This window comes from Malaclemys terrapin, chromosome 2, assembly GCF_027887155.1.
Source record: "Malaclemys terrapin pileata isolate rMalTer1 chromosome 2, rMalTer1.hap1, whole genome shotgun sequence".
NCBI lineage: Eukaryota > Metazoa > Chordata > Testudines > Emydidae > Malaclemys > Malaclemys terrapin.
In genome coordinates, this window is record NC_071506.1 from 104336435 (window position 1) to 104360540 (window position 24106).

General features: G+C 39.0%; 1 protein-coding gene across 3 annotated transcripts in view; it reads right to left on the reverse strand.

The window, feature by feature from the left end:
• Positions 1 to 24106, reverse strand: part of CARMIL1 (capping protein regulator and myosin 1 linker 1) — a 274371-nt gene that overhangs the window by 65235 nt on the left and 185030 nt on the right. For all 3 annotated transcript variants that reach the window (XM_054017434.1, XM_054017433.1, XM_054017435.1), the window contains exons 21-26: positions 16896 to 17068; positions 15630 to 15698; positions 11765 to 11858; positions 7374 to 7472; positions 4843 to 4971; positions 4412 to 4543 (exon numbers count right to left, since the gene is read on the reverse strand). In XM_054017434.1, the coding sequence (XP_053873409.1) occupies positions 4412 to 4543; positions 4843 to 4971; positions 7374 to 7472; positions 11765 to 11858; positions 15630 to 15698; positions 16896 to 17068 (696 nt within the window). The remainder of the gene's footprint in view (positions 1 to 4411; positions 4544 to 4842; positions 4972 to 7373; positions 7473 to 11764; positions 11859 to 15629; positions 15699 to 16895; positions 17069 to 24106) is intronic.

Below are 24106 nucleotides of genomic sequence, written 5' to 3' on the forward strand. Positions count from 1 at the left end.
TGTAGAATTATGTACAAAAATAAAACAATGTAAAACTTCAGAGCCTACAAGTCCACTCAGTCCCACTTCTTGTTCAGCCAGTTGCTCAAACAAGTTTGTTTACATTTGCAGGAGATCATGTGGCCCACTTCTTATTTACAACGTCATCTGAAAGTGAGAACTGGCATTCGCATGGCACTTCTGTAGCCTGCATTGCAAGGTATTTACGTGCCAGATGTGCTAAAGATTCATATGTCCCTTCATCTTCTACCACCCTTCCACAGGGCCTGAATACATACTGATGACGCTTGTTTAAAAAAAATGCGTTAATTAAATTTGTGACTGAACTCCTTGGGGAAGAATTGAAGGTTCTCACTTTCAGGTGACATTTAAATAAGAAGCAGGCAGCATTATATCCTGCAAATGTAAACAAACTTCTTTGTCTGAGCGATTGGCTGAACAAGAAGTAGAACTGAGTGAACTTGTAGGCTCTGAAGTTTTACATTGTTTTATTTTTGAGTGCAGTTATGTAAAAAAGAAAATCTACATGTGTAAGTTACACTTTCACAATAAAGCGATTGCACAGTACTTGTATGAGGTGAACTGAAATACTATTTATCATCTTTACAGTGCAAATATTTGTAATAAAAATAATAATATAAAGCGAGCACTGTACACTTTGTATTCTGTGTTGTAATTGAAATCAATATATTTGAAAATGTGGAAAAACATCCAAAAATATTTAATACATTTCAATTGGTATTCTATTGTTTAACAGTGCGATTAAAAGTGTGAGTAATCACAATTAATATATATATTAGGGCTGTCTATTAATCACAGTTAACTCACGCAATTAACTCAAAAAAATTAATCGTAATTAAAAAAATTAAAACCTATGCCCAATTTTTTAAACCCCCCGCCCCCCCCCCTTCTTTTTTTTTTTTTTTTTTAAAGAAATAAGGGCTTTTGTGCTTCCGTGTTGGGAGTCTTCCTTCCACGTGGGCCTGAGAGCAAAGTCAGACATGTGTGGACTGATCCCCACTGTTGCTAGTTCTTGCAATTTTATCGCAAGTCTCAATATGTTAGGTGTTTTTCTTAAAGCCCAGCTCCTGGAATCAAGTGATTACACATGAGAATCTCAACTTTCATTTACTACAAAAAAAGTTGCTAGCCCTCGCGGTTGCAGAGAAAAGCTAGAAAATGTGAACACTAAAATTTCCAAAGGAGACAAAAAGAAACTAAAATCTTATATACATAGTGTGCGTATGTCATGATTTGTAAGCCAATCACATGAATTTTGAGGCCTGACTCAAGACTTGTGAATGTGTGGGCCTGGCAATACCGTCACACTCCTCCAGACTCCCTCAATTTTTCCACATCCTTCCTAAAGTATGGCGCCCAGACCTGGACACAGGACTCCAGCTGAGCCTCACCAGTGCCTAGTAGAGTGGAACAATTCCCTCCCATGGCTTACATACAACAATCCTGTTAATATACCCCAGAATCATATTATCCTTTTTTGAAGCTGCATTGCACTGTTGACTCATATTCAATTTGTGATCCACGATAACTCCCAGATCCTTTTTCAGCAGTACTACCACCTAGCCAGTTATTCCCCATTTTGTAGTTGATTTGATTTTCCTTCCTAAGTGAAGTACTTTGCACTTGTCTTTACTGAATTTCATCTGGTTTAATTCAGACCAATTCTGTAGTTTATCAAGGTCACTTTGAATTGTAATCCGATTCTCGAAAGTGCTTGCAACCCCTCCCAGTTTGATAACATCTGCAAATTTTAAAAGCATATACTTCACGCCATTATACAAATCATTAATGAAAATACTGAATTGTACCAAAGCCAGGACTGACTCTTGCGGGACCCTACTATATACGTCCTCCCAGACTGACAGCGAACCATTGATAACTACTCCTTTGGTTGTATGCGTACCTTATAATAATTTCATCTAGGCCCCATTTCCCTAGTTTGCTTATGAGAATGTCATGCGGGACGGCGTCAAAAGCCTTACTAAAATCAAGATAAGGTCTCTTCTGGCCTTAAAATCTATGAGTCACAGATGTTTCTGAGGAGGTTTGGACGAAGCAGTCCCCATGGCCATACAAGAGTCTCTTCTCTTGCTTCAGGATCTTGTCTCCTGCCTGAAGTCTTCATTGGCTGAATAAAAGAACTGATGGGTTCCTTGCATCAGCAGGTGACTTTGCCTGGCAGTGATACTCTGCAGGAACTTGCAAAGTATTTTCTAGGAGCTCAGCTGTGATTTCTACTTTCCTGGCTGACTCACTAACTTCAAACTGCTTATTTTTCTTCCACTCCTCCCTTCACCTCCCCTACCTTCTGCTTCAGGGAAAAATCCCATTTGTTCAAAGGTAGGGTGATCAGATAGCAACTATGAAAAAATGGGACAAAGGGTGGGGGGTAATAGGCACCTATATAAGAAAAAGTTCCAAAACCAGGACTGTCCATATAAAAATGGGACATCTGGTCACCCTATTCAAAGGTTCTTTGGTGACCTTTTCCAGCATCCACTGGCTACTTCCCGAAAAGGTGTGCTCTTGTTGCTATGGGACCTGAAGCAAAAACCAGAACTCCAAAATACTTCTGGCACAGTTTCTGTCCTGAGGACAATATTGCCAATAAGGCTGATTTACATAAGCCTTCTATCTAGGTTCACAAACAAATGGTAAACGCCAAGAAAATTCTTGAACCAGCAGAAACAATCCAAGAAAACAAAAAAATGATTAATCCCCTTCTCAAATTAAAGAAAAGAAAAAAAAAGTCTTCAGCCTGACCTGGAAGATTGACACCTAAATATATACAGTGGAACTTCATTTTATAGCTACCTATAAGGCACCTAGCAGACCCCTGGTGCTATACAAATAATAGAAGTAATTGTAAAAGGATACTAAACTTGATCTAAAAAAGTGACATTTGCTTTAAAGATGTGTAAGCGTAAATGCCTCAATCTTAAACCACAATACAACCAAGCAATGCTTCTGTAAATGAAATTCTAACTGTAGCTTTTCTTTGACAAGGCTGTTTAAAATTCACAGGACTTTCTTAAATGCATCAGTCCTGCACAGAGAACAGAACAGATTATGCATATTTCAATGACTAAGCCTGGAAATTCTATAGTCAAGAACCCTGTGGAGAGATTAGCTTCACCTCTACAAGCACTTATACAAAAAGAGATTTAAAATAAAAACTGATACACAGAATCCTCACCTTATTACACATAAAGGGGAGAGGGGAACAAAATAGTCTATAATCCACAACATTTTCCTCCTCATTAACTTTTTTAATTTAGGAAAAGTAATTAGTAATGTGCTATTATTACGGTTCTTCATTACATTCCCACTGACTAAAGCATTTTATTTTTGTCTCAGAAGTCTAATCTGCATTTTCAGATTCTTTGATAAATTTAAATATAGTCAAACATAGCTTGGCTGCTTACTGGTGAACAGGAGTATGGTATGAATGGTTAATCCCGCCCCCTCCCCAACAACATTCTTATACTTTTCAAATGTTCCTTCACAGAATTGCAAAAATCTTCCATCTTGCCCCTTTGCTGGACCTAATGCAGATCTCTTTTTTTAACATCTGAACTATGTGGGATGCACATCTCTTCCTCAGCTCCTTTAACTATATCACAGGACCTAGTGTATAGTTCCAAATGATTAAGCAGGTGGGAAGCTCTGACTGCAGATCGTTAGGGATTAATTCCCATTTGAAGAATTGTAGATTTGGTAAGAACATTTAAAAGGATCCCCTTGAAAAGATGGACAGCAACTAACTAGTCGCTCCTAAAAGGATGCCTTGTGGTAAAGACATGCAAGCCAAAAGACAGAAGTGAAATTGGTGGGACTGATTTACAGACCAAGTTTCTGCTGATAGACCTTCCCCAGCAGCGGAGTCTTCACAGCATATGCTGCTCACAACTTCCGCTCCATTGGGGGCACCCGGACTGGCAAGTACATCCTATAAAGTTGCTAGGGACCTTCTAGGGTGCCTGGGAGATTCACTCATTCAGCATAACTCTCCTGCAGTCTCAGCTGCAACCTAAAAGTTGCCCTCCTCTGGCAAAACCACAAGACAGGGTGGAGGTGCCAATAACTGGCTTGATACAAGGTGGTGTATCCCTCCTCCTTTTCTTTCTGTGCCAAACATTTAAGTTAATTTTGTACTTCTTACTAAGAAAATTGTCTTAGTGATTAGCCACCCAGGCAATAAGCACATCATATTCCAAAACTAACATCAAGAATACAACTGAAGTTTGATGGGTTTTCTAGTTCTCATAACGTGCTTGAGATATAGTTTTTTGTTCACAATAGCAATGGAAAATCTTGATGCAATTGCACACCTCTGTTTAGTTATCATTTGTATATGCAAGGTATATTAGAAAAAAACATATATGCAGACCTTAAGTTGTTCATCCACAACTCTCGTGACTTCCCCAGCCATGGATTCCAGTGTCTCCTGTATCGGATTGGATAATGAGCCATTCACTCCAGCCCAAGAAGCTCCACCGAGATGGTACAGATTTGGTAATAGCTGTAGGATAGATATTACAACTTTTAAAGTTAGCTTTCATCCAACTACCTTCAAACCTGAACAAACTGATGGAAATGACTACATTCATTTCAATATTAAAAGTTCATTTTTTAAACAATAACCAGTTCAGGTAATCTGAAAAACACTCTTATGTGATACATTATTATAGGCCCTGGAAAAAGAGAGGGACTTTGTATGTACTTAAGTGCTTTGCTGAATCAGGGTTATAGTTCTTTTATAACACTTTTTATACTAGCCTCCTCAGCGTAACCAACTATTAAATGCTCAGAAGGGCTTACTGTTTTGGAGTTCTTAGCATCCCGCATAAGCCTTTCTGCAGATTTCAGGTCTTCCTGTACCGCATCCACACCACAATTTCTTAAGGAGTTGAGATGATCTTGCACTTTAACACATATTCTGTCAATCATCTACTCAGAACAAAAGAAAAAAATGAAGAGGAAATAGCAGATATAAAAATAGACAAGGGGTTAAATTGCAAAGAAATGATGCTGAACAAACAAAAAGTTAAATATCGGTCTTTGTAGGATTCAGCCCAGATTCCAAATCAAAATTAACATGGTGGGAATTGCTGTTGGGATGCAAAAGCTCTAGAAATGCATGATCGGAGTCTGTGTGTACACATATGTTCCTGGTTTAAAAAATTTACATATATTTCTTACTATAGTAAAAACACAAACCACTGCCATATTCTTTATTAATTGTTTATTATTATTAATTTTGTTTTTCCCCACAGCTGTAAGTTATCTTTTTAGGGTTGGGGTGGGGTTGTTTTGTTTTTCGGCACGGCATAAAAACTTACTGACCGACCTTAAAACTGAATTGTTCCAAGAACTTGGACAGTAACACTAAGCTCCCCGCACAACCAATTCAAACAAAGCAATGATTTCTATTGTCTGAACAAAACATTACTGTGTAAGCATTGGGAATTTCTTTAGCAAACTAGAGATTTTCAGTCACAAAGAATACTCATTTGGGATCTATGGCTACCAAAGCAGAAAGCTGCACCAGATCTTTCACAATGCACTATATCAAGCTTTCAATATGTATTTGTATCACATGCTCAATACTTGTTTTCAATACAAAATATTCCAGGCACAGAGTGGGAAGGTAGTGTAGGTGTGCCTTTATGAGATGCGCAAGACAGACCAATATGCCTGGCAGGCACGAGCGACGACGTGTTCTGTTTAACAATCACTTGTGACTAAAGGAATTGGGGGTGGGGCCAGGAAGCACTTATAAAAGTACATGGGCAATACAGAGAGTTTAAGTGAATTCATTAAAATTGGCTATTATCTAACATGTTGAAACCCCTACCAAGTACATGCATGATCATGTAATATTTGCAGTTTGAAAAATGTTGAATCTACAACTAGTACAACAGTGTGTCCGCAGCACCTTCCTTCTTAGCTGCTCTATAGTGCTTCTCCTCTTCAAAGGGCTTTACAAACAACTAAATAACTGTTAGATTGGGGGGAAGTTCCACTGCTTGGATAATTTAAAAACTGGACTAGACAATCAACAGAGAATATACTAGGGGAATAATCATGCAGTGACACAGGACAAACTAGATGATTTACTCCTGATCACATACCACAGAGAAGTAATTTATATATAGCATAAAAATAGTGAAAATGAACTTCCTAGAGGTTCTGTAGTTACACACATTTATATATATATATATTGAAGAGTGTGTGCGCTTTTATTCCAGAGAAAAAAAGGTAAACGATTAAGTTGTAAAAAGATCTAAACAATGTCACAGGAAATTATTTACATGAAAAAAATGGTAATGGAATAGATGAATGACAACTAAAATAAAATAAAATAAAAAGGCATTGCCTTTGCAATTTTTAATACCAGTACATCCTTGTGCATCATTTTCTCTGTCAAGAGAGTGGAAAATTGTTTCAGGCTCTAATAATACAATGTTGTCACATCTGCTTTGTCACATAATGGAGGGAGAAGAAAAAAGTCAGAATCAAAAGTCAGAAAAAGATTGTAAAGAGAACGTAAGGAGAGGCAATCGTTTTATTGATTTCACTAAGGATTAGAACAAGTGCCTCTCCACCCCCCTTTCCTCTATGCTGCTCTGCTCTTCCATTTGCTTTGGAGTTTCACTGGAATACCAAGCAGCTTAGACCATTTCAAAGTAAACAACATTTTGTCACATTCAGTTTCTGCCACCCTGCTCTGGTGGTGTATCGGGGATGTAAACAGCGTATCAGAAGCCAGGAAAGACTTGCCTGGGGGTAGGCACTGTGTTGGGCTGCCAAGGATCACCCTACACCCCCTTTGCTGGTCCTCCTGCAAACTCTAGTGTAGGAGGTATGCCACGGTGGGAGGTGCCAGAATTATAGCACTTGCCATCAAAGCCACCCTTGCTTCTGTTGCACTAGAGCACCACTCATAACTTCCTAAGTTCCACCTGGGCCTTTTTAGCCCATGCAGTAGCCCAGAACCTGGAGGGCACAAAGGGAGCTTAAAGTCACCCTTTTCCTCACTTCCCCTAAGCTGAACCTTCTGTGCTGCACCTCCTGGAGGCACAGCAGAGAATGTGACACTCACTCTCTCTCGCACGCTCAATTTAGGTTTTTGCACAGCATGTGTCCGTGTAGTACGTAAGTGCTTCTGCAAAAACATGTTTTTTCTGCAGCGTCCATAATACAGAATTTGGCAATGACAACCTTTTTGAAAACCAACCAGGCTGTAAAAGCCAAATGCTTTTCAGTTACGCTGGTGTAAATAGAACAATTTGGCCCTGAGGCAGCTGCTTAACACTGGAAGAGCTCTCAGCAAAGCACAAGGGTCTCACCTGTTGTGTGGTGCTGGTGACGATGCCCTGCTGCAACCTGTATGCCTGCTCCTGTAGGTATTTTCTGGTCTCATGATTACGAAGCAAGTAGTTTTCTATCTAAAAGTAAAAGTCAGATTAGGATCCTGCTTCTACTCTCCCCATCTTTCATTTTCAATAGTGTCAGTACATTAAAAAAAACAGGATAAGAGAAATAATTGCCTTTTAATACAATCTTGCTCATAGGACTTAAACTTTATTCCATAGGGCTCAGCACTGAACAGCATGTATGGAAACATTCTCTCACTTGCAAGGCTCAGGCTACAACTATGTAATGATTTCTGACTTATTTCTCTCTTTCAAGTGAACTTTTACTATCTAGGTGCTGATTCAGAAAGGTAGTTAAGCATGTGAGTAGTCCCACTGATTTCAAATGGGATTGTTCACTAATTTAAAGCTAGGCATGTGCTTAAGTATGTTGCTGATTTGGGGGCCTTGAAGAGTTATAAAATTAAAAGCTATTAGGAGCAAATAAACAAATACACCTCTACCCCGATATAACACAAATCCGAATATAACGCGTAAAGCAGCGCTCCGGTGGGCAGGGCTGCACGCTCCGGTGGATCAAAGCAAGTTCGACATAACGCAGTTTCACCTATAACGCAGTAAGATTTTTTGGCTCCCGAGGACAGCGTTATATCGGGGTAGAGGAGTAATAAAACACTTAACCCTTTATCCACCTCAATATATACCTAACATTTTTCCATGCGATATTTAAATATTCTATGTAGTCCTCTGCAACTAGGAAACAAAGTGACAACATATTTTCATATCACAGAGATAAACCTAAAAAAAGCCATTGGGAAAAGTGTGAACAAATAAACTTGCAGAAAAATAAAAAAAATACTGCTTATATAGGTACATCTTTTTATGGCAGCACTTTTATGCTACCATAACTAGGGCTCTCAGCTGTGCCATGATAAACTCCTGCTTTACAATATTGTATAAAAGTCATTGATTTCAAGTTACAAAATTTCTATCAAGCATCCTGGTGCATGAACATTTTTTTGTTTAAAAAAACAAAGCAACAGAACATTGAAGTATCTATTTGGACCTTAATTATTGGTGCACTAAAATGTCCCTGTGATGGTGCACCCCATAATGCTTTATGGAAATATGCTTATAAATGTATATATGACATAACTGGAATATGTTTTATGCTAGATATACCATGTAACATATCTCTGCAAAGGTTATGATCTACTGGATATATTCATCCTATTTGTATGCATGTATCATTTTTGTATTCAAAGTTATGAATATTGGCTGTGGACTTGTTTGATTTTAAGTAGCCTTAGTAAGGCATTTGGTCAGCCTCTAAAGAAAGGAATTTGCAAGTTAAGTGCCCCATCAAGAAACACTTAATGGACTATGGATCTTGGAAGACTCCAATCCACATAAGAAGTCTACCTGAGGACATTCAAGGTAGCATGTGAACAATGGCTGCCACCTGTAAGTTCTGAGTCATGCCTGGACATGTGACTTGCCCATGTGACTCCAAAATTGCATCTTGTAGCTGGGATTCTACAAAGGGGGAGGAAGGGGGACTATCCACCAGAGAAAGTCTATTTAAGCCCCTGGAAACCCTCAATTTTGTCTTCAGTTGGCTCAAGAGATAGCCTCTCCACCCCCAAAGGATACCTGAAAGAAACTGGATCAAAGAACAGTAACCAAGGATGGGTGAGTGATTGCTGGACCCAGACTAGGAGGAGGTTAGTCTGTAAAAAAGCTTACTGGAACATCTCTGAGGGTGAGATGTCATCTGTAATCATTGTCTTACTGTATTAGGTTCAGACTTGTGTGTTTTATTTTATTTTGTTTGGTAATTTACAATTTGGTGTTGTTCTGTCTGTTACTTGGAACCACTTAAATCCTATTTTTTGTATTTAATAAAATAACTTTTTACTTATTAATTAACTCAGAGTATGTATTAATACCTGGGGTGTGGGGGGGAGGCCCAAACAGCTGTGCATATCTCTATCAGTGTTACAGAGGGTGAACCATTTATGAGTTTATCCTCTATAAGCTTTATACAGGGTAAAATGAATTTATTTGGGGTTTGGACCCCATTGGGAGCTGGGCATCTGAGCATTGGAGACAGGAACACTTCTTAAGCTGTTTTCAGTTAAGCCTGCAGCTTTTAGGTGACGTGGTTCAGACCTGGGTCTGTGTTTGCAACAGGCAAGCGTGTATGCCTCAAACAAGGCAAGGTTCTGGAGTCCCAAGCTGGCAGGGAAAATGGGCTCAGAGGTAGTCTCAACACATCAGATGGCAGTTCCAAGGGGTTTCTGTGATCCAACCCGTGTCAGTCCCATTTTAGGTGTTTGCTTCACAACATCTATAAGTTGTAAAATTTGCCTTGGTGTTCTCTTTACCCATTTTGTCGATGAAGTCTTCTTGATATGGCCAATTATTCATTTTTATACATTTAATGTTTGAAAGTTGTCTAAAAGGGATGAACTATCATTTTTCTCTCTCTTTAAAACATTGTCTTTAACACCATGATGATCTATACTAGAAATTAGAAGCATACAAGATACTATACACATTTCTTTTACAACTACTCAATCTACTGTGAAAGGCTCAAACGACAACTTAAAGGATAATGGATATTTTAAAGTAGAGATGGGGCAATAACTAATTTTTCAATTCACTGTCAGTTCTGAAAAAAAAAGTTCATATTTGAAGAAACAAAATTCCACTATGAATGACCACAAATAGGCATTGGGCCAGGGGAAAAAAGAGCAAAATGACTGTAGCCTGGTGGTGGGAAACCCATGTTCAAGTCCCTGCTTCAACAACTAATTATTTATACGAAGTGAAATAGCTTCAACAGGAGATTGGGAGAGCCCCACTCAGTGACTTGGGAACTCTCCTGCAATGGTGGAGACTCAAGTTCAAATCCCTTCTTCACATAAGACACAAGTGGCAACTGAACCTGGATCTCCCGTATCTCAGGTGAGAGCTCTAATCACTGGGCTAAAACTTATAAATTGGCCACCACCACCACCACCTTTGTTTTGTGGATGGCATCTAAGTCCCCCCCAAAAAACATTTGGGCCAAAACTATTCACTGAATTCATGTCAAATTTGCAAATAATTTTGGATCCACCAAAACTGTATTTTTCAACAAATAAACTATTGACCTAAAAAATTTCACCCAGATCTACTTTAAAGATGACTGTACATTTTTGTTTCTTCATGATGTATAAAAAAAAGCCTGAAAAGTTGTTTATTAACAAAAGAAATCTAACAAACTGAGGTCTTGTATACCCTGTGAACAAATGGTTAACTGAGAAAAGAAAATACTTTATATACAGTGCATAAGTAAGCCGTACAACTTATTGCCACAAGATAACATTGAGGCCAAGAGCTTAATTAGATTTTAAAAAGATCTCTCTTTCTCCTGATAAAAGGAATATCCACTGTTATAAAAATATTATAATCTGTCTAATATAAGGGATATAAAGCCCATAAGCTTCAGGTTTTAAAAAAGCAGAATTCAGACCTCCATGTACATCATAAAGGAAAAAAGCGGTATTTTTCCTTTTGAAGGTCACTTCACTGCAAGCTTTTTGGCTCATAAGGATCACATACTTATGTTACTTAATCACAGCTTTGAGAGTTTTTATGCCCCCACCCTTATTAAAAAGTTGCAGACCATGTTTTTTTCCTGATAGACAAGATGACTCCTTTAGAGCTTGCATGACTGACTGTGTTAAAACCCAGTTGGGAGTTCTATAATCCGTGAGATTTGGACAGCTACAGACAATTTTTTGCCAACATAGTCCTTATCCAAAAGATCACTTCAGTTAAATTAATTTTTGATGATGATGGTGTGTATGTGTGTGTTGTGTATATGTAACATGAACACATCAAGTAAATTGCTGATATCTACCCATTAAATGAAAAACGAGTTTACATTCCACAACAGCCTCTCTCAATCTTTTGTGTCTTGTACTGTGCTGAGCACTCTCCATGCTTCAACAGCAATAAAATGCACATAACCATCTAAATTCATAGAAACGCGCACACACGCCAATTTCTAACCACATACGCATGCACACAAACACACACACACTTACTGTTTAATCAGTATTTCCTTATTTTGTGGTTCTGTTATTAAGCCATTGCATTCTATGTCTCTCAGTTCAAATGAATCTTTTTGAAGACAGAGTCTTCCATGCAATTATGATTCTTGATTACCATAACCTGTCCAAGTGTTCATATGTGTCCATGTAAATGAAATACTCAATGAATCTAGCAAAGAATTCTTACTCAGCCAAGCATGAATTCACAACCACTTGAAGTTATTACTCATTTTTTCTGAGAGTGAATTGTATATGCAATACCTTTTGCAGCGCCTCTTCTGTTTTTTCAGGATTTGTTTTAAGTGCTTGAGAAGCATCATTCATAGGTATTGGCATGAACCTTAAAGTATAATTCCTAAAACAAAACAAAAAAAACAAATCTTTACTATAATGAGAGATGGTAAGCTAATTACTACATATAATTATAAGGAGTAAAGTAGCAGATAGAGTCAGCTCCTAGTTTTTTTGCCAATAATTTTGTCCCTGATTTTGCAAACACATGCACATGTCTGTAACTTTACTTTCATGAGTAGCCACACTAAAGTCAAGCACATGCATATTTGCAGGAATGGAACCTTACTCTTCTTTCTAGTTAGATATAGGGGGAGATTTTCAAAGACACAAAGGGCAGTTAGGTATCTAACTGCCTCTGAAAGTCAATGGGAGCTGGGCACTTAACTTCCTTTTATGCCTTTGAAAATTTTCCTCCTATATCTAATTAGAGATATAAAGATATTTATACACTAGGGAAAGATATGGACTTTCAATGGGAGTTGGATGACTACGCTGCCATTTATGTTTTTGAAAAAACTTTCCCTACAGGGGTTAGGTTACCTTTTTTCTACTTACAAGAAAGATCAGGAATTATCAGCTCCCATTGACTGGAGATAATCAGAAAGAAAGAGAGAATTCTACAAACAGCTTTGAAATTCACGATTACTATATATGTAGCTACTTGAGCTACAACTAAATTGCTGCATTTTTCTTTAATAGCAATTGCCAAAATGTATCCAGCATCAACCACAACTCAGTAGTATTTTATATAATTTATTTCCTACATTTTATTATCTTATCTTTCAAAAGAATTGTCCATACCACAAAAGCTTGTGTGTCTCCATGTGCTATAGAATAGTCAATAACTGGCCCTCCATCAGGATGAACTATTTTTAAATGTCAGAGATAACAGAGCTCAAGATGGATAGTTGCTATGGAAGCTCTCGATTGCCTGACAGGTGAAAGTACCTGGCAGGGGAAAAAACTGTCTTTTTTTTAAAAACCATGTGGATTTCGAGCAGCTGTTTGTCCTTTAATATAGCATGTTCAGTGCAGTCTATAATTACTAGCTCATATGCTACAATCAATAAGCAAAGGCTTGAGCCACCTGGACAAGAAAAAGATATGAAGCACAAGGAGACTCCATGGGCATAATCATGAAGCTAAAACTTTAGATGAACAGCATCCTATGAAAAATTCTATAATCCATTTATTTCCTGACACACAAAATTGTTCTGGAATGTTAATTTATTTTCATCTCTGAATTTATCTCTAGGGGAAAAAAAGAATTTAAAGCCTGCATGAAACTTTGATCATCAGACCAACCAATATTTATCCTCACACTCTACTTTTCTTTTCTTGGCTTCCTTTGAAGTCTCAAACATCGCTTCATGCTTATTTTCCTTCTTAAAGCTCCATTTTTCTCTAACAACAAGAACAGATTTCCATAATAACTCATTAATCCAATAAAGTCCAGTTCCAGGTTTAAAACATGTGTTGCTTTGCTTATCCAGTGTATTATTACGCGCCCTACCAACAAAACGTAAACAATTCTTTTAATATAGGTTTAAAGAGAAGCACTCAAAGGCCAAGAAATGCTGAAGTGAAGGATGCCCATAGAACCTGATCTCTGCCCCTCTGTATCACACATTACAATAATCTTACATGATATCGTCATATGCTATGTTTTCTCCAGGACTCCTGCCCCATACTGCAATACTGCAGTAACAGTTTAACATCTTCACTGTTTACTCTGCTCTAACAGGAATAGGTTTATGGTTAGTTTACACTTCCAGTCTTGTGATCTGAACTTGATACCACAGGCAAGGGAAGAGTTCCAGCTCCCCAGGGTACGCACAGCACTTGCTTCTCATCCTGCAATATTAGGCTTGGAAGTTGAGATATTTCTATTGTAAGTTCTTATGGAAAGTCCTATAAAACTGAGTACCATAGAGTTCTACAGAAATTTAGGCTCCGATTCAGCAAAGCACACAAGCCAATGCTTAAGTTCCATTAAAGCCAATGGAATGCAAGTATGGGCCTTGTTGAATGGGGATAAACAACTACATTCTTAAGTGCTTTATTGAACCAGGGCCTTAATCGAATTCTATAGAAATTACTCAACATTTTATATAAAACTTAACAGACAATGGTATCCTTTCTGAATTTCTTTTGATTGAGCCTACAGAATTGCATAGCAGAAATATAATTTTCACAGGACCTTCACATAAAAGGGGGAAATATATGTAATTTTGATGTTTTAAAAATGCATGTGTTATATGTTGCTTTCCCTCCATATCTCATGCAGACGCATGGTACTACAGAAGCATGACTTTGCCAGTGTAGGGATACAAAAATATAGTCTCAACAACATTTTTAAAAATATCTAATATTTTTACAATACATTCTGTTAAGGGTGGCATTTATCTTCTCTGAGAAAACTAGCAATGTCTCTTGTATTTCTGTGAAACATATGGAGTAAGATGTTCCCAATATGTCTTTGAGATGGATTTGTTTAAAGGCTAATTGTTTTCAGCAAACATTGACAGAAATCCCAGTCTTCAGAGTTTCAAGCTTCACTGTTCATGAGTTGGGTTGTGATACTGTCTGTGATATTAAAACATTAGAGATGACAGATGATGACCTAAGCTTCCACGCTAAGTAAATGAGATGTAACCTCTATAAAAAGCAAGGGTACGCTATCTGCCCTGTTTATTTTTCCTGTCTAGTTCATTTCCTCTTGCTTTAAGATCCCGCTTCTGTTTATTTACTTGAGCATATCTGAAGGGAAAAAGCACCTGATGTTAACCAGAAAATATTACATATTTTTCCTATCAGACTTCTCCTGTAAATGCATGTTGCTGCTCTATAAAGAAGAAAGGTCTGGCAAGCTGATAAATGGCCTTTCCAAGTTCTGTTAATTATTCACTAATATCGCTGGAATCACTCCAAAATTACTTTCTTAATTATAGACCATTCCTATGAATTTCCTCCATCAGTACAACTGATTCCATTTTGAAATGGAGCACAAACTGAAACAACTGAGGGAAATGAATGCATCCTATACCAATAACAGCAATCTGGTTGATGAACTGCAAGAGTTATGATTCTACAGAGGATTAAGATACTACCTCAAATAGCTGTACATTTTTGCCAGACATCCTGTCTGGAGACTAGTAATTGTCTATTATCTTCACCTTCAAAAGAAACTCTTTGTTCCCCTGTCTATATGAAAACAACTCCAAACACTGCTTAATTTAAAATCTGCATTTTTCTCTGAAAAACATAATAATCACATACAGAAAAGTGACAGAGATGGATATAGATCAAAGTGATTCAGCCTGTCGTTGCTAACAGATGCCACTGCATCAGTGATCTCAATGATCCCAAAATTACACACCTTCATAGGGATTATAATGAACAACTGCAGTTCCCGAGACCCTCATTATTAGCTTTTACTACACAGACCAAAATGCTGATTTTATGGTGATGGCTACTGGACACAGAGTTTCATTCAGACAACTAATTGCTTTTAAAGCACAAGTTATGACTGCTAAGAACACAGATCAATGGCGAGAAAAGAGTTTATACAACCCCCTCCACATTTTTAACATTATTACATAGTGCCTACCACTGGAGCATGGAAGAAGGAATGAAAGAGCCATTTCTCTCCCTTTTGAGCTCAGTGTGAATTCACAAGCTTTACTTTAGATTTAGTCCCAACAGGCCCAAAAATGAGAGGTGCTGAGCATCCTTAAATCCCATTGTCTCCCAGGTGAATTGCAGCTGCCCAGGACTGTTAGGAGATATTTCTTGATTTCCTCTCGCATCAGTTATCTTCCTTTAAACTTACTTTTCCAATGCCACTGCTATGTCCTGGAAGCCCTGTGCAGTGATATTATTCTTATCGCATATTACGGTTCTGTTGGGAAACAAAATTATACAAAGCTCCGAGACTGAATTAATAAAAGCAGCTTCCCTTTTTAAACAAACTGAACAGAGTAGTAATCTATAATGCAGTTATGTATTGCAAGGTTACACAGTTGTGTGTGTCCAAAAATACACAGTAAAGGGCAAAATCATTTAGAAACATAAATTTAGCTATTCATTAAAACCTTAGAATAATAGAAATAAAGGACAGAGTTACTAGGCTATTCTGTCTACCTTGCTTCCAGTGTAGAATTGATCCCTGCATTATATTTTCTATTTGTAATAAATCAAAAGCAGCAACCTCACTAAAAATGACAACACACATTGATCGCTATTAATTTAAACCTACACAGTCAAGAGATTTCTCAGTTACAGTACCCCCACCATATTTAAACTTTCCTCTTTGCAGACATGCACTGCAGTAGCCTTTCATTACAGCAGGGGTTCTCAACCTTTTTCTTTTTGAGACCCCCCCCCCAACATGCTATAAAAACTCCACGGCCCACCTGCACTACAATAACTGGTTTTCTGCATATAAAAGCCAGGGCCAGCGTTAAGGGGAAGCAAGCAGGGAAGTTGCCTGGGGCCCCACAGCTCAGGGCACCCCCTGAAGCGGAGTTGCTCAGGCTCCTGCTTCAGCCCCGGGTGGCAGGGCTTAGACTTTCTGCCCCGGTCTCCAGCAAGTCTAACACTCGTCCTGCTTAACGGACCGCCTGAAACCTGCTCATAGCCCCGACAGGGAAAACCAAGAAGAGCCACAGAAGATGCAGTTCTGAAATCCTGCTAGTTCTGAACTTTAATTAAAAGAATTTAGCTTTTGCTTGAGGGATCACGAAAGGATTGTATCAATTCTTATTCTGTCTAAACTGGTTCCTCCACCCCCAACTGTGATGGGTGTGGTCAAATGATTTACATTAAACTTAAGATAGCCACCTTAAAGGAGAATTTCCAGACTTTTGTGGTTTAAAATTCTCATAAATAAATGTATTTATTTGTAGAGATTTTTGCAGGGAGAAATTACTTTATTTTTATTTTAAATAAAAAGGATGGTGATTGGGAAACTGATAACCCTGCAAAGTGACTTCCCTGTCAGTTGCATAAGAGAAAACAGGAGAAAGGGAGTGCTGGAAACAGGCATTACAACATTATTAAACATACGATCTTTCTAATGCAAATAAGGTTTTCATACCTGAGCTTGGTGTTTATCTGTAGGGCTTTTGCTAGCATCTTTGCCCCCATGTCTCCCATTCCATTTCCACTAATATCCACTTTTGTAAGAGAAGTATTGCTGCCCAATGCATTGATAATTATGGTAAGCTCAGTCTTCAGCTTGGAATCTGCCAGGGATAGTGACTGCAAAGGCTGTGGAGTACATACACAATGTAAACAACAAACAAGAGCTGAGAATCAACTAAAAGACAGTTCTTAGGGCTCCCTTACAAGTTAGTGAACCTCTCAAAGGGGTGCGGTGGAGGGCAGGGGGGACACTATGTATCAGATTCATCTCTGTGTTTACTGTATCTATCGTAACACGACATGGTGAACAAACAATGATCTGAGATCCTTGAAATACAATTAGAACTAGTCAAACAATCTGACAACTTTATTCCTGAAGTTTATTGCTTTATTGCTTATAGTACAGACCTGTTTATGTGCGGATGTCAGAAGTCAAGCCGTCACGACTGTGTGTTAACTGACCGCGGGATAAGAGGGCAATGCTGAAAAAGTGTCTATGATTCATTTAGAAAAAAAACGCTGTTATTTTCTGCTCTTTCATGCTCGCATTTTTTTTTCTTTTTTTGAAGTCCGTCATTCGCCGTAGATGAAAGATTTCGATATTTTCCACATTTTGCTCCTCCATAAGTCTTACAACAGTTCTATAGCACTAAGGGCTTCTGTGGACAAAATTTCGACAACATCCTCCTCCTCGTCGTCATTGTCATTTAGGCCTGCTTTATTAGAATTCTTGCCATTACTTTTGCGTTCCAATGTAGCCTCGCAGCCTGTTAAAATTTCTTCCTCGGACAGAAATTCTGAAGTCGGGCAATCTTCATCCATCTCCAGCCACTCGGTAATGATTTCCGGTGACGTATCCAAACTAAAATCTTTTATCATTTGAAAGAGAAGTTTACCTTTATCCTCTTTTGTCTGCGTGCGTGTTTGTATGATGTCTTCTTCCAAAAATCCTTCAAAGTCTGGCTCTGAATCAGTGCCACTGCTGCAGTTTTCCGAGTCTGAGCCGTCTTTGACAGAAAAGGCAACATCGAGAACTTTCATGGTCTAAAGGTTGAATTTTTGATGTTGTGGTTGAATGGTAGGTAAAGCACTCGAATTTTTCCATCTCTCAATACCAGTGATTCAGCTGGAGGATGGGCTGGACAATTGTCAAGTAGCAAACGTGCTTTGGCTTTGAGTTTCTTTGACAACAAATGCTTACGAACAGCTGGAACAAAGCTGTTGTGGAACCAGTCATCGAAAATGTGTCTCGTCATCCAAGCATTTTTGCTGTTAGCGTACATTACTGGCCGTTTGGCTCTACTGAGGTGATTAAAGCAATGAGGGTTATGAAAGTGGCGAATGAGAAGAAGGGTAAGCTTATGGCTGCCCATCTTATTACTACAAAAAAGAAGAGTCACGCTATCTTTTATCTTTTTAAATCCAGCTGTTTTCTGTGTCTCGTAATTAAAGGCTAACATCTTATCAGGTAGCAGTTTTGCAAATCAAGCTGTTTCATCACAATTATAAAGTTGTTCTTTGTGGTAGTCTTCATTTTGTAGAATAGATTTTAACTTGGTGGGAAATGCATTCGCGGCCAATTCATCGGCTAATTGGCTTTCTCCAGAAATCGATACCTGAGCTATGCCATGACTCTTTTTAAAATGACTTATAAACCCCTTCCTGGCTTGGAATGATTCATCCCCCTATTAAATTTCCCAATTTTGCCGCTTGGGCTTGAAGAATTGGCCCACTTAGTGGCATTCCTTTCAGCCTTTCCTGAGCAAACCACGTGCGCATGGCTTTGTCTATTGTGGGTTTTGCTGAATAGCGCACACGTTTTCGCTTAAGCCCCACAGCAAAATCGATATTTTGTACAAAGCCATTCAGTTTAGATTAGTTTTTTAGCCATCCTCAAAGTAGATTTGGCAATCCCAATATCTTTTGAAACTTTGGCCTGGGTTTCTCTGCTATTTACTCGATCTAATGCAGCTAGCTTTTCTTCTACAGAGTAGGAATGCTGATGCTTGCCCTCTGCCACTATATTAGGCCTACGGTTAAAATTTTTTAACGTAGTATATATATACTGTATTACTATATAACTACAGTACTACTGTATATATTATATCTCTCTCTAGCGTGACAATGACTAAGTGTGCGTCATATGTCTTTACCAATATCGGTAAAGACGTACAACACATTTCTGCTCCGCGCTTCCTGTCGATTTCTATGTCAGTGAGCAAATCTGTAGCGCTACATAGCAAGTTCCTGTACCGCATGTTAACGAGTCTCACGTGTTAAATAGGTAGCACTGGGAGACATGGCACTACCATGCTATAAGTGGATTCGCGTGTAAATGGGTCTGTACTGGATATTGTTTTACTACGGCAGCCTCAACATTAAGAGCTTGGGGGTGTACATCTATTCCTTTAAAAAAGACGGTGTGGGTGACAAGTCTGAAATTAAGAGATGTCTCTTGTAGACACGCATAAGATGACTAGAAAGATCACTGTGATTATTGTTCATTGCATGATTATGCTCCATTTAGATACTTTTAAAAAAATGACACGTACTACTGCAACTGCTTCTTGTGGGCCACAATGAAGCACAGGTATACTGTGGATCCTGTATATTTACTCTAAAGCCATATACTAAAAATGTCTTTTTAAAAACATACATCCAAAACACAGATTCATTTTTGTCTTCTCCCCATGGCCTCAAATAGCCAAAGGAAGTAGTTTATGAATTATAACACAAGTCTTTCCATCACCTTAACCTTGCTGAGGCATCACAACTACTAAAGACATCCAAGAACTATAATACAAAGTTGATGATGTGTGATAACTTAAAATACAGTAACTCCTCACTTAAAGTCGTCCCGGTTAACTTTGTTTCGTTGCTGATCAATTAGAGAACATGCTTGTTTAAACTTGCGCAATGCTCCCTTATAACATTATTTGGCAGCCGCCTGCTTTATCCACTGCTTGCAGGAAGAGCAGCCCATTGCAGCTAGCTGGTGGGGGCTTGGAACCAGGGTGGACCGGAAGCCCCCCCATCAGCTCCCCTAAACTCCCTGTGCGGCAGCCACCCAGTAGACTATCAATTGCTGGCCAGTTCAGGTGTCCCTCCCCCCACTCCCCTGTTCTGCGCCTGCCCTCTGCCTTGGAGCTGCTCCCGGGAGCCTCCTGCTTGCGGTGCAAGGGGGGGGGGGGAAGAGGGGTGCTAATGTCAGGGTGTCCCCCTTCTTCCGCTCCTGTACCTCATCTGACACCTGAAGCCAATCAAGGACTGATTGGAACTAGTTAAAAGCCTCCCAGTTAGTCAGTGAGGTGCGTGTGTCAGGAGCTATAGGAGGGAGCCGCGCTGTTGGAGGAACAAAGCAGTACAAATCTATATCAGGTGCAAGGAAGGAGGCCCTGAGGTAATTGTGAAGAAGATATTGAGTGGGGGCTGCTGTGGGGAAGTGGCCCAGGGAATTGTACATGTCCTATTTCCAAAAAGTCAGCTTCCATAGCTGCTAATTTTAGGATCCCTGGGCTGGAGCCCGGAGTAGAGGGCGGGCCCAGGCTCCCCCCTCCCCTCCCTGATTAATCTCTGATACAACAGAAATTGTGCAAGGGAGGGTTGCTTCTCCTCACCTCCCTTGCTGGCTTATGATGAAAATAGCTCAGTAGATTGTGACCCTTGCCTCTAGAGAGAGAGAAGGACTATGTGGAGGGTCACAGTGAGCCTCTGAGGCTAGCAAAATTCGTCAGGAAACACAGGACCCATGGAGTCAAGGACAGAACTTTGTCACAATATATATATAAAAATATAATCTTTTGTCTGGTAAAAAAATTTCCCCAGAACCTATTCTTTTGGGGAAATTTGATTCACTTAACATCGTTTCACTTAAAGTAGCATTTTTCAGGAACATAACTATAACATTAAGCAAGGAGTTACTGTATTTCCCTTTATTCAACAGTCACCAAGTTTATAACCCTTCAAAAAATGAATACCCCTTTTAGAGACCAAAATGCTTGTACAGTACCTATCACTACGTGTCCCAGGCCCCTTGTCACTACTGTATGACAAGTAACAACAAATTATAACCAAAAAGCATGTTGCATTGAGATGTATGTTTACAAAGAGAGAATGTATAAAGATTTGGAGGCATAGGGAGTTTATAATTAAAGAGCCTAACACTGACATGGCAATGCACTGATTATTTTAAATGACAGCTATCAAATAACTGTTAATTCCCTTAGTGCTTTCCTGTTCTATTCCCTTATGCAGTCAGAAAAATATTAACTTCACATTGGAATGGTATTGGGACTGGATGCACACGTTTAATTGAGGTACTAAGTGCTTCTGTGACAGAGTCACAGCAGAAAAAAAAAGGACACATGAACACACTAATCATTCTAGCAGTACTTGCTTAAGCTATCCCACTGACACCAAGTAAAACAGAAACGTAAAATGCAGGGAATCATCACTACATACAACTTTAATTATTTTTAAAAGGAGAAAATTCAATTGTTGTGGAGCTTCATGTATAGTAAATGGACCATTTCTGAACAGTGATTGATTAGCCCAGCAGTTTTCTTGTCTTGAAAAGTTATTTTCCTTTTAAACTTTGCTTTGGACTTGTAAGCTACATTTGTTTAGTTTTATAATTAGAAAAATAACCTTTGTGAACATAAAAATGCACACTTGAACTTTTCACAGTATAAGCCTGGAGACATTTACCTCCTATTAAATGAAATTAATACCATCACAGCATCCTTGGATTACTAAAGAATTGCTAATCTGGCTAGAGTGGTCGTAACTCTAGTGATTTAACATATAAATTAGACTTGTTAGTGCTTGAATTATAGATTTTTCAGAATAGGGGAAAAATTATTATACATTACAACCATTTTGGAGCCTGACCCTGCACAATGCTGAAGGTCTCCTGGAAGGTAATGAGTAGGGCCCTACCAACTTCACGGTCCATTTTGGTGAATTTCATGGTCATAGGATTTTTTAAAATCTTAAATGTCACGATTTCAGCTATTTAAATCTGAAATTTCATGTTGTTGTAATTATAGGGGTTCTGACCCAAAAAGGAGTTGGGGGGTGAGGATCACAAGGTTATTGTAGGGGGAGGGAGGTGTGGTACTGCTACCCTTACTTCTGTTGCTGATCCCGGCGCTGCCTTCAGAGCTGGGCAGCTGGAAAGCGGCGGCTGCTGGCCAGGAATCCAGCTCTGAAGGCAGAGCCACTGCCAGCAGCAGTGCAGATGTAAGATGGCATGGTATGGTATTGCCACCCTTACTTCTGTGCTGCCACTGGTGGGTGCTGCCTTCAGAGCTGGATGCCCGGCCAACAGCTGCCACTCTCCAGGCCACTCCGCTCTGAAGTCAGCGCAGAAGTGAGGGTGGCAATACTGCAACCCCACTAAAATAACCTTGTGACCCCCCCTGCAACTCCCTTTTGGGCCAAGAACTCCAATTTGAGAAACGCTGTTCTCCCCTGTGAAATCTGTATAGTATAGGGTAAAAGCACACAAGAGATCAGATTTCATGGTCTGTGACATGTTTTTCATGGCTATGAATTTGGTAGGGCCCTAGTAATGAGCACTCTCAACTCCAACTGGTCAGATCGTCATCCTTCTTCGGATGTTCCCCTAGTTCCCCTTCTCCACAGCATCAACTTCAAGCTTCTTGTCCTTACTTTCAAAGTCCTACAAAACTCCAACCTTTTTTGAATGGCACTGCCCTCCTTCCACCTCAATGATGCCAACACAGATAATCCACTTCTCTAATTTTACTATAACTGTTTCTATGCTTTCTTCCTTGCCAAACTCTCAATGCATAGAACGCCTGCCCTGCGCTGATACACTCGAACATCGCTTTCTCATTTGAATCCCTTCCCCTGAGATAGTGACAAGAAATGAGCCAACCAGGACATTTAAACAGAGTATAAAAATGCCTTTATTTCTTCATGCTAGCCAATAGCCTTGAGTGAGTAGCTGTGTGACCTTACTTCTGTTACCCTGTCTCTCCACCTATAGCTACTCTCGACTGTCATGCTAGCCTCACGTTGCTTGATGTCTGAAGTTGATTAGTTTGCCAGCTAGCTCCTCATGATGGAGTTCTTGTCTTTTATCTGCATTATGAACAATCTGATATACTCGAGTGCCATAAAGTAATTAATAATAATAATACTTGTGTCTCCCGCTGGCTGAGGAATGAAGTTCATAACCCAAACTGATGCCCTGTGTGGGAATGAGTGATTTCATCAAGGCTTGCAGGAACAAACCCATTCATAATGGCCCACCTCTGAAGCTGAGGCTGCTTCACTTTCACAAGCTGAGAGGGCAGTTATGCTTTCCGGTATTTTTGTTTATTTTCTTAAACAATTATCAACGTATTCAAATTTTTCAGCATTAAGTTAGGGAGCTCACCAGTGGCTTTGAAGAGCCTGATGTTTACTTAGGCTATGCAGTCAGAACTAGAGCATGTTGGGAATTACTTTTACAAAATGTCTCACATTGGAAAATGCCAATTCACTGAACAAAACTGTTCACTGGAAAGGGTCGGCTTTGATAAATTTCCTGTTTCGACATTTTTTGAAAAAAAAAATGCCATTTTGACATTTCTGAAATGAAAAATTTCTGGTTTTCAGGTAGAAACAACTATTTGTTTAGAAATTTAAGTTTATTTATAGCTTTTAAAAAGGTCAAGAATCAAAACAATTGACCCAATCTGATTTGGAGGTGGGGGGGCTGGAGACTTTTGCCTGATGAAAATTTTCAACATTTTTGCCATAATTTGCAATTGGAAATTGTTTCAAAATCCGCACAGGATGGGAGAACTGTTTCCTGCCTACCTCTATTTAAACACTGAAGGGAGAGTTTAATAGTCTGAAACAATCCCTTGCAACATAATTCTTCAGCTATTTATACATATGGTATTGCCATGTTACAAATATAGACAGCATGTTATTTACAGCGTGTGATGCATTTAAACTCTTTCGTTTTCACACTATTGATAGAGAAGTAGGTGAATTACTAATTGGCTTTCTTGTCTCTCTCCCCACCACTACTGAATGAGTAATGAGTTTTAAAGTGATTTGATATCATGAGTGCAGAAATTCAACCAGGAGTAAACATTATTCTACACAATCAAAAAGAAGAGATCAGGTGTTAAATATGCATGAGAA